This window comes from Prosopis cineraria, unplaced genomic scaffold (genome assembly GCF_029017545.1).
Source record: "Prosopis cineraria cultivar Desert tree isolate PC_DT_omini unplaced genomic scaffold, ASM2901754v1 PC17, whole genome shotgun sequence".
Lineage (NCBI taxonomy): Eukaryota > Viridiplantae > Streptophyta > Magnoliopsida > Fabales > Fabaceae > Prosopis > Prosopis cineraria.
This window is the reverse complement of record NW_026555348.1, coordinates 297015-308362: the sequence shown is the minus strand read 5'-3', so window position 1 is coordinate 308362 and position 11348 is coordinate 297015. Positions and strand designations below refer to the sequence as shown.

The 11348-nt window shown below is 41.6% G+C and overlaps 1 protein-coding gene across 1 annotated transcript; it reads right to left on the bottom strand.

The window, feature by feature from the left end:
• Positions 1-7049: 7049 nt before the first annotated feature.
• LOC129294903 (DNA polymerase-like) lies at positions 7050-10831 on the bottom strand. The gene is made up of 2 exons (XM_054933384.1): positions 8617-10831; positions 7050-7237 (listed from the first exon to the last, which is right to left on the bottom strand). Exons 1-2 carry the CDS (start codon positions 10829-10831, stop codon positions 7050-7052), a joined length of 2403 nt encoding a protein of 800 aa, XP_054789359.1.
• Between the last annotated feature and the right edge of the window lie 517 nt (positions 10832-11348).

Below are 11348 nucleotides of genomic sequence, written 5' to 3'. Positions count from 1 at the left end.
TGGGCAAATCCCCTGTTCTCTTTGAAAAACTACGCTGTTGGCCTTTTATACATAGGGGGTGACTCGCCACTATTTTCAATGGCAACTATGCTTAAACAGTCTATAGCTATTGCTATTGGGAACCTCTGATTCCCCGCCCTTGGAATCAACCGTCTTTGAGGAGAAATCCTTTCCTGAAGTTCAACAAGCTATTCGATTAGGGTAAGATAATAAAGCTGTAGGCTTTGGCATCTAAAGAGAAATCTGCACATGGTGCTTTCCTTCTTTCGTTCTTTGTTTATGGACCTACAAAAGGCTATACACATTTTCTTTTTCTAGTAAGGCAAGTCGAATCGCTGGGTTTACAGCTATAAAGTCTTCGTTTCTGTGTAGACTCCAAATTTATGAAAAATGAGCCTCCATTTGTCAAGGATCTCACGAGAAATCAGTGCATATTCCATTCGAAGCAGAGTCTATGTCAAGCAGCCTATGGGGTTTGTAATGAAAACAGTTAGTTTGTAGTTGGAGCTGATATAGGCGGCTCAGTGCTTCGCAGTGCCCGAGGAGCGATATAGATATAGCATCATCAAAGATGCGAAGTCATGAAAGTGATTAAATGAACATAAAATACATCACAGGAGAGATATAGACCCAAGAAGGTCCAGAGCAGGGCGCTGAGGTTTATCCAAAGTGAAAAGACGCCTTGTTAGCTGAATCCCACTCAAAAAATTATATTCGAAGCACTTTATCCTTCCCAAGATCGGCTGTGTTGGAGAACCCGACACATTCTTTCTCTCCAGTCTTTTCTGCACCGGCCCTCACCGCAGATGCGAGTAAGCAACTCAGCCTCGGATCCGGGAATTGGTGCGTCGACGACTTCAAAGCCAGCAAGGAGAAATATCATCAGAGAGAGACCACAGCCGGCGAGTCTCTCAAAACTCTTTCTTTCAAACGCAAGAGCTCAAACAAAGAGATGCGCAAGAAATGCGCAGACGAAATTACAGAGACCATATTAGAAGGGCGATGACCTGTGCCCACTCCCGAACTAAAGAATTAGATTCCAATGATCATACTCTCGTGGAACATATTCGGTTTGGAACACTCTCTGTATCCCTTCCTCGAGGTTTTTCTGGAGGCATGTGGATCCTTTGAAACAAAAAGAAATATGATGTAGACATTTTAGCACAATCTGACCGTGTAGTTCATATTACAATATTTGAGAGAACTCTCCATAAAGAATGGTTCATGTCGTCTGTTTATGCTTATGCTCAGGCTTTCCTTCGAAAAGAGACTCTGGCATGATCTGAGTCAGATACCTGAAAAAAAGGCATGGAGCACGGGAACTCATTGGGGACTTTAATGCCATCAAACGCTTATCAGAGAAAAAAAAAAGGGGGGAAGCACATCTATTCCTGGCTGCGGCTTTGCGAATTTCATCAGCGAAAGTAAAGTGGTCTCATTGACTTGGGATTTTTAACCAAAATAAAGTGTTTTTAAAATCATGGAACGACTCGATAGAGCCCTTGCAAATAACGACTGGTGTGCCATATACCCCGAAGCAAATCTGACTCACCTGCCCGGGGCATTGTCAGACCCCGATTTTTCTTCGTTGCAAGCTTGATCTTCCCCTTGCTAAGCGACCTTTTCGTTTCGAAGTCATGTGCGTTGATATCGCTCAAGATGAAAAGCTGCTTATCAAGCAGTTCCCTAGCTCGCGATCGACCTGCTCAAAAGCTTCACTGAAGTCACCTTCACTCACGTGTCCAAAATCTATAACAAGTTAGCAGACTCACTGGCTATGCTTGCACCTCTAGTACGTATGCCCGTTCACAGGAGGACTGAGTCTTTTGTTATCGAGAGGCTGGACACGCCTGCTAAAGAAAGAACCCGGCACGATCAAGATACTTTCGTCTTCTTGGATGATGAGGATAATGTCTTTCGACATAAGGAACATTATGAACAAGAAAATCTCTCGGCAATCGATTTCGGACCCGAAGAGGATGAGTATGAAGATAATGGTAACCCCTTGGTGTAGTATTACGGGTATTACGACATCTAATATTTCCGGAAGGGTGGGCATATACCAGAGTACGCGACTCGGAACCAGAGAAGAGCCCTGAGGGAACTTGCTCGTAGATTTGTGATACTGGGAGAGGTACTCTTTTAAGGATCTTTTGATTGAGTACTTTTAAAATGCGTCACTCAGGAAGAAGGTTCATACATTGTACAACAAGCGCACTCCAACGTATGCGTAGGACATGTCAATAGTTAGATGCTAGCAAAGAAGATCATGAGAAAGGCTGACTATTGGCCAAGGATGGAGAGGGCTTAAAAGCGCCTTTGTCAAGAAGTGCCAGAAATTTGGCACTCGCTCCTTTTCTTTTAGTCGCACCTTCGTCATCTCTTCATTCGTTGACGGCCCCCTGGCCCTTCTCGATGTGGGCATTTGACATCCTTGGACCGTTCGACGTCTATGTTGAAACATGTACCAGACCAGCCTGAATTCTGACAGCAACAGAGTCCTACACCAAATGGGCGGAAGCAGAACTAAGCACCAGGATCACCACCAAGACCGTTGTGAGATTCATCATGAAAAATCTCTTTTTATCGGTGAGGCCTACCAAAGATCTTTGTCACAGACAACAGGCAGCACTTCAACTCAGATGAAATCTGGGGCCTGTGCAGAAGATTCGGGAAAGAACTCCAAAATTCAGCCCCTTATTATCCTCCGTCTAACGGTAAGGCAGAAGCTACCAACAAGACTCTCATTGCCATCCTAAAGAAGTGTTATATTCCATTTCTAAAGCTAAAGGCATAAAGAGGGTCAGATTGGCCGGAACGATTGATTGAAGCTTTCTTTATGTTCATACCGCACCTCGATCAGAACCCCCACTCCCCTCGACCTGACTTATTCAGGCCGTTAGGTAAGCGAGCGTAATCGTAAGTATCTCAGCGCAACTCAACTCCTTGATGAAGTGAAGCAAGCGAACTGAATCTTATAACCTAGATCTGAACTCCCTGGAAATGAATAGCTGACTGAAGCAGGAATAGATACCATAGGCTTTCTATCCAGTACTCCTTCCTTAGATCCTTCTTTCCATGCTCCGATATGAGTTGAGTTTCGAGTAGTCGATGATTCTAGACAGGATTCTCCCATAGGTAAATCCTTTTCTTTGTTCTTTCTTCAATGCTTGGCTTGATCTTATCTTTCTTTCAATGTAAATGCTTCGGGTTCTACTAGACACACAGCGAGAAGTCGTTCCGCTCTGTTCAGCTATCCCTAACACACTACACCAAGCGAACCATCTAAGACCGAACCGTCTAACCTAGCTAGATCTGAGCTACCTGGATCCGTTTGTCAGTAAGTAATGGAGGAAGAGTTACCTTGATTGAGAAAGTCTGAAGGATTAGTACCCCCTTTCTCAATCAAGCCAATTCCAGCTGTTCTTGCTCTCTCAGGACTTCCTAGGTAAATCGAGTATGTGATAAAATTGGAAACAAATTTGCACACATAGTCAACCCTTATACAATAGGTTCTCAGTCTACATAGATAGTTGCTTGAAGCCGATAGTGGGTAAGTTTTAGATGAACGAACCCTCTTGTGGATCGCTTTCTCTTGCACGTTAATGAATCGAGGAATTGCGTATGTAAGGTCTGCTGGTCTGTAAAGGAGAATCAAGATTAGACAGGTAGTATCCCCCTAACAATAGGGAGTGCTAAGCTAGGGTTCAAATCCAATAGTAGCTAGAACCAGTGAAAGGGTAGTTCACCAGACCCGCTCACGATAATGCGAATAAAACGGCGGATAAGCCTATTACTGGTTACGGCGAGAAGATCCTAACAAACGGCCGGTTTACAACAAAAAAAGCACAAATTTAAGGCAATTAAAGGATGAAAGATAGCGGTAGACTAAGGAGTAAAGACTTACTCTTTCTCTTCTATTCTATGGAACACATTTAAAGACTTACTTACTGACCGGAAAAATGACTCCTATTTATTGACCGAATAGAAACCTATTCTTTTTTCACAATCGCCGATCAGATGTTAGGAATCGATTGCAGCGAGAAGCCTCTCTTGGCAAAGAAGCAAGAGTTCCGGTGCGGGAGTAATAGTAAGAAATCTTATCCTATCTGGAATCCAAAAAAAGAAATATGAATCTCGGGGGCTTTTAAGCTACTTTTTCTAATTCCTCTTGGGTTATTTCCGATCGGATCTTGGCAGGGGTTGGTGCATTGATGCCGAGAATACGCTGTTTGATAGAAGTTAAAGAATCAGCTGTTTGAAAGGTAACTTGATCTAGATGCGGAGTCTCGTTTGCACTTTATGGGATAACTTATTTTTTCCTTTAAATAAGAATAAGAGGAGGTGGTCAAGACCTTAGGCAGCTCGACGCATCTAGTTTGGGTCTTGCTAACGGGCGACAAAAGGATGTTGGCCTTCCCATTTGAAGCGGGGAAGGGGGCCCACAGAGATCTACCTGGCCTCGCCAGTCAGAATAAAGTCGATTAAATTAATAGGAAGGAAGAATAGGCATCGCCCTAGTTACTCGTTCAGACTGAAGCTGAGTAGGTTTTTGGACTAGTTAATCATGTATATGAAAGGCGTTCTATAAAGTGTCCTTTTTCCTGCCTATGTGTGACAATGAGTATGTGAACAGAGCATCTGGAAAACTTCGAGATTGGGTTTCTGCCATGGAAGTGGATAGGGGGCCTTGGTACAAGATCGAAGAGTGGGGGTCGCGAGAGAGCAGAGCTAAAGCCCCAGTCAGGAGTTAGTTTTTAGTCGCGACTCTTGCTTTCTTTGATTTTCAGCGGAAAGTAACAATTCTATTCAGTTCGGTTTCGGAAAACTTGCTGGTCGCGGATTAGTGCGTTCTGCGCCGCCGGCGGCCTAAACTAAAATAAAAGGCCTTTACTTTAGGGCTTACCTTAGATTAGCACTCGGAATAGTCGATATCACCCAAAGGACCAATAGACTGACATTTGTGGGTATAAGGAGAAGGAGTGTAATCAATATTGCATTAGGTTTATGTAGACTGATAGCTTAGTAAACTAGCCCAATATATATTTACACATGTAACTAGTTAAAGAAGAGAAGAGCTAGCACGAATCGTCTTTGCAGCGTAAACTCCTGAATTCATTCCTTACTCTAACGAGCAAGCACTCTTATTAGATAGATGTTGGCTAAGGACTGTGTTGATTGAAAGATCCAGGAAGGACAAGGAGCGAGAGGCCTTCTAACGTAATGGGTGGTCACTCGACCAAACAAGCAACGGAGTGAGATGAGACTGATGAATTTCAATTACAACAGTAAGAATCACATCGCATCTACTGTATGTCCTGTCTTGAGGATCGTTCGTGCCCCATCTTCACTGGATGAGTCACTTCACTACCTTAATTGCTTAAGGCAAGTTAAGGGAATAGAAGAGTAGGAAGATGGATATTATGATTTAGCTTTTCCCCTCCGGGGGTACCCTGCGGGGCTAGTTACACTCCAGTGAATAAATACCCATACCAGCAACTGCTACCGATTCAAAGAGATAGCGTATATGATGAATTGCGTATAGAGAGAACAAGACTTAGACCAATACAGTAAAGAATGAGACTCACTATACAGGGAATAAATACCAGCAACTGATACAGATACTGTACTGACGGATACTCACTATAGACTGATATGAGACAGTTACCTTTACTGTACAATGAGAAAGAATTAATGACTGAGATATGAGATATAGAATTCTACCGACAATGAATGAGTACACTAAGACTAAACAAGCAAGGGATTGAGCTACTGGATAGATTGATTTTCTTTCCCCGATACTGTACTGAAACAAGCAAGGGAAGCAAATAGTCCCGCTCTGGTCAATGAACTCACTTCATATCCGTTCGTGCCTCATACCGATGAGTCACTTCACTCGCCTTAAGGAGGAATCGATTAGCCGACTTAAATAAAGATAACTAGGTGCCAAGCCTTTATATGAAACCATTTCTCTGGGAAAGACATCTTCAACCCTTCCTTCCCGGAGATGCCTTCTTGTCCGGTGAGGGCAAATATAGAAAGCTTATCATAGAGGAAGGTTGATAAGAAAAGTTAAGTAGGTCGTCACTGGGCTCTTCAAGCCGAATATCAGTCCTTGTATATGAGGTGTAAGGCAAGGAAGTCCCACTATCGAATAAAAGAGGAAGGAGCCACTATTACACTATTACTGGAAGATCTATTCCTATGAATCAAAGTCAAATCCGAATCCGCTTTTCATTGGCTTTGTCTCTGCTATTGGACGATGAGAGGAGTTCTTCCCTTATCTTCTATGCTCAGGTAAGAGAGATGACTGAGATGGGAAGAAGGGGAGTTGGAAAAACACGGCATTAGATGAAGGATCACCTTCCTTCCTTAAGGGGATGGAGTCAGGGATAACATTCGATTAGGGCAAGCAGGTCTGTTAAAGTAAAAGCAAGGAACTGATAGCCTAAACTAAGTGGGGGCTTGAGATGAAGAGTTCCGCCCTCAGGGAATGTAGTCTCGGGATGAATGCCCGAAAAAGCAAAGTCAAAGACTAGATGCTCGCCTAGACTAATAGGCTGAAACAACCAAACTTCTAGCATTTCAGCTTAAGTTAAGGAGCTTAAAGCCGCTTGAACGAAAGGGGAAGCAGCGTACCAAACCAAACAGGGAGGAAAGCGACGGGTAAGGCTGAATTTCCTCGGCCTATTTCCATCTATTATTTGAAATCCTGTCTTGTCTACCGTCTTTTAAGATAATGAGACCCTCTACGCGCCCAACCACCCCACTTTAATAGTAGGAGAAAGGAAAACGTTCGATCCATGGAGTCCGTCATCGGATCTCCCCATTGACAGATAGAGTTGAAGAATCAATTTGCCCGGGATTGAATATTTAGATCTTCAACTACTTCCGAGAGGGTCTCATGCTACGATACGAGTAGAATACATAGGGGTATAGTCCGGGTAAACAAAAATGGATTTGGACGTATACCTTTTATTGGAAATCTACAAAGTCGCAATCCTGACTGCGAGAGCAGACCTTTTTGAGATTCATTCTTGCATTCCAGTCTAACTCTTCTTTCTGTCTGTCACGGGATCTCCACTACTTGACTTGCGACTTGAGTTAGCAGACTGAGCTTTAGCTTGAGCGAGAACGAAGGCAGACATCTCTTTTTTGGACTGAACTGCTTGAGCTGGAGCTTTGGACTCGACGAGGTATTGGGTGCTTGTCCTATTGAGAGTATCTTCCATTCTCTCTTCACCAGACAGATAGAAAAATAGGCAATCCTATAGATTATGGCTTCCTCACTATCAGCAAGCTCCCACAGGCGATGAACTGCTTCCGACTTCTTCATTCGGTTTGTAGCCAGAGTAGAGTGAAAAATGCCTTTTAATGGGAGTAGCTAGATTCAAGCTAGCATTCCAGCGAAACGATCCTTTGACAATGGGCTCTGCCCAATACTGGGACTGACTTACTTTATACAGAGAGAGGAAAAGCTGCAATCCAAGCTCTTTTTGAATCGGATATTGGATAGGCTAAGCTAGGTGCAGCCCGCTCTCTATACGGTTTTTCTGAACGCCCTTTGGGGAATTTTGGAGAATGATAGATTATGGGATTTCACTTTCTAAGACTGAAAGGGATGGCATGGGTTAAGCATCTTTCTAAAGTAGCATGATTGGACCTTCCTCTTTCTCTTACAGCTACCTAAATACTTTACGTGCAGGTGCTGGAAAGAAAGAGAAAGATGACCGGTAAGTCGAGCGACTCCGTATCTTTTCTAGAAGACCAGACCGAATGCTTTAGCGAGAGGAGTTGGAAGCTGGGCACGAACGGTACCAGTCAACATTAGAGGAAGTGAAATAGCTTGATATGAGGGTCCGCAAATGGGATAAGTGCCAGCGACACTCGAAGATGATACACTCACCGGCGGAAGAACTCCATCCGATTTCGAGCCATTTGCTATGTGGTGATTCTAATCTTTTTGTTTTCAAGTTCTGTTAGGTTCTTAGTAGCAGTCGGCGACCTTCTTGATTCTTTCTTATACTTCGGAATGTTTGACTTACGGTTCTCTCTTCTAACCAGGTTTTTTCTTTTTATTACTTTTGTATATATCTTTTTTCTTCTTCTTTATATTTTTAGATGGTGGTTGTTGTAAATCATTAATTAAAGTAGATTTCTTTAGGTCATAAGCTGTCTTACCAAGCATATTTATATTGAAACTCTCATAGTAAGTTATTTTAGACTTTAAATCAACGATTTCTTTATTTAGATTTTCATTTTCTTGAATAAGAAGCATCTTTTGATATTTAAGTATCCTTATTTCTTGACCCGCTAAGTCTGTAACAACCAATGGCACAGTGCCCACCCAATATTCATTCTCATCAAAGATAGGATTCCTTTTATTATTGATTTTTATTCCAAGATTAACAAGAGTTTCCTTTTTGGTGATGTTCAGCTTGACCCAATCAATTTTGAAGTTAGATGTAACAGGGGTTAGCATTGTTTTATTAATATCTTTGTATTGGGACTCAAACCATTCTTTATTGACCAAAGCTTTTGCAAGACCCTTGTGCTTAATAATAATCTTGCCTTCTTGAGACATAATATAATAACTCTTAGGTGCTAAGAAGATACCTTCAAGAGCATAGTATTCTAACTTAAACTTCCCCAATTCAGTTGATGATACATCTTCTTCAGGAAGAGGACTACCAAGAACGACTGAGTCAGTATCAGTGTAGTAAGAGTCTGGTCTGGAAATGTAGGGATACATATGAATCCGAGCACATGCTGTGACAGCTGCAGCCAATTGAACAGCTGATATCCTTGGAGGACACCAGTCAGAGTCGGAGACCTGTCCGGTATTGCTCCAGTAAGTGACGATATAGTAATGTTCGCTAAGCTTGTCCGCAAAGATGTAATCACTTATCTTTGTCAATAGGTTATATCGATCAAGATCGCAGACCTCAGTGATCGTGCATTTAGGATTTATACCAAATCTACCGTATAGTGAGTTCATGAGTATCTTGTAAACATAAGCCATAGCATCATTACCCGTTCTCTTTGCATCTTTTCTTTTATCATAAATAGTATTTACAAAGCTCTCGAATGGGCTATTCATCTTTTCAAAGCTGTAGCCTGAGATAAGAGTAACCTGGTAGCCTATGTCGCGCGCATACTTCAATTCTTCGCTAAAATACACACCCACGAATTCCCCGGTTGGGAAGACTATCGTTTTACTTAGATTATCCCTATAGGCTAAGAAAGGTTTCTTAATAGTAGGAGGACAGACAATATGAGCCTCAAAATATCCATACAAGCGGTCTATATCCTGACCTTCTAATTTACCATGCCAGACAGGCTTACCCCCAGGCATAGGAAATGTTTTCATGATATACGGATATAAAGAGTTCACATCGTAATAATCTAGATTTTCCCCTTTAGGTTGATAAGTATCAGCATGGCCCCCATAGTAAGCACGACGAAGAAAACTGTCTTCGTTACGATTTGGGATATGGATAGGAAATGTATTAGGATCGTAAAAGTTAGTACGATAAATACAGAGAGCTAGCGAAGATAAGGTCAATTTAGTCACGATATCCACTTTGAACTCATCAAAATAAATAGATTGTGCTTTCAGCATCACACCGCCTAACAAACGAATATCCTGTTTCAGGTATGATATCAATTGATCTCTGAGTTGGCTCAGATTCGACACTTGCACATTCTCATGTGGGATAGATCCCTTAACCCCTAAGTGAGGACAGAGATTTTTAGCTAAGTTATCAAGACTACTCGGCAGCAGTGTGAGGGAATCCCTTAGACGGAATAGCAGCTTCTTACCATGATAGACTGATAACTCGTAAAGACGATTATTCCTCATAAGAGGTGTGAACGTGTACTTCACACCATGAGTTGCTATAAATTTCATTAGAATAATTCCATCGAATCGTGAGAAGTTGTGAAAGTAAACTACTTTTATCGAAGGATCTTTTTTAACTACTACTACTATACGTTCTATAAAGTCGAACAAGAGCTTATTGCTTCGTTCTTCAAAGCTTGAAAATACTATATCAGGGTAATCCTCACTAAAATATATTAGAATGCCGTAGTCAGTCTCTGAAGATAGATAATCACCAGGTCTAACTACCATGAACCCCACTGCGTAAGGTACATGGACATCATTTATGAGTAAAGTCTCTATATCGGCTACAATGAATGGCTGCCTTTGACTTGAACTAGCTTTGAGTGCAGTGATATGCTTAGGGTAACAACGCTTACTATGGCCGATCTTTCTCGCTTCTCTAGGCTTGAAGGTCTCCTTATTGTTGAAGCTTTCCCAGATCTTGCTAGCAATATCGTCATCGGATATATATGGCATTGCACTTGACTTCAGTTCAGAAAGATAGATTCGAATATATATGCTAGAGATCTCAGCGCCGTCATAATCCTCTGCTTTCTGCCTGACAAGTTGATCTATCAAAGTATAAGGATAAGGTAAATCTTGACCATCTTCTCTAAATGGAATAGCATTACTTATTGTAAAGGATACTTCACCGGTAGGAGTACTCATAACATAGCTAATGGTAAACTTTCCGTAGTCAGACTCTGTTGTGTAGGCGTACTTGATTAGTAGTCGCAAAACAGCTAAAACAATCAGATCATTACATCTTAAGAATGGCGTATGGAATGTAATTCCTGATATTATCAATCCAGGATAGGGTACCTTTTTTTGCTGGGCTTTTAAGCGGTGATATGTCCCCAGCAACAATATCACTTCTACACCTACCCTGGGCCATACCTCTTTGGTCAATAAAATAACCCTCTCTCTAACGGTGATGAGCTGGTTCATGTCCGTTATACTCTTATCTAGAGTTTAGACTCATTGTTTGAGAGAGACAGGCCTGGACGAGGATTTTCAGGGCACTACTGGTGTGCTGGGATGGGATAATTCATACCCCCAAATGAGAATTGGGAGTATTCTTTTCTCTATAGAATAACATATGTTATATATGTTATTTTATACATTTCTTTTCTCTATAGACTAACATAGGTTGTATACGGTATTTTATAAATATCTTATTCTCTATAGACTAACATATGTGTTATAGGGAGTCTTCTTTTCTCTATAGATTAACATATGTGTTATATGGTATTTTATTTCGAACTGAACTTCTTCTTTTTCTCTATAGATTAACATATGTGTTATAGGGTATTTTATACATTTCTGGGCAGGTATGATTTAATTGAAGCATTAACTCAGCTAAGACAAGTGAGGTATGGTTAGCATCATTGGCGATAAGGCATTTTTCTCGTGTGATAGCAAAAAAGGCCTGTGGGGTTAGTGAAAGCTTAAGTTCCTTTGATGT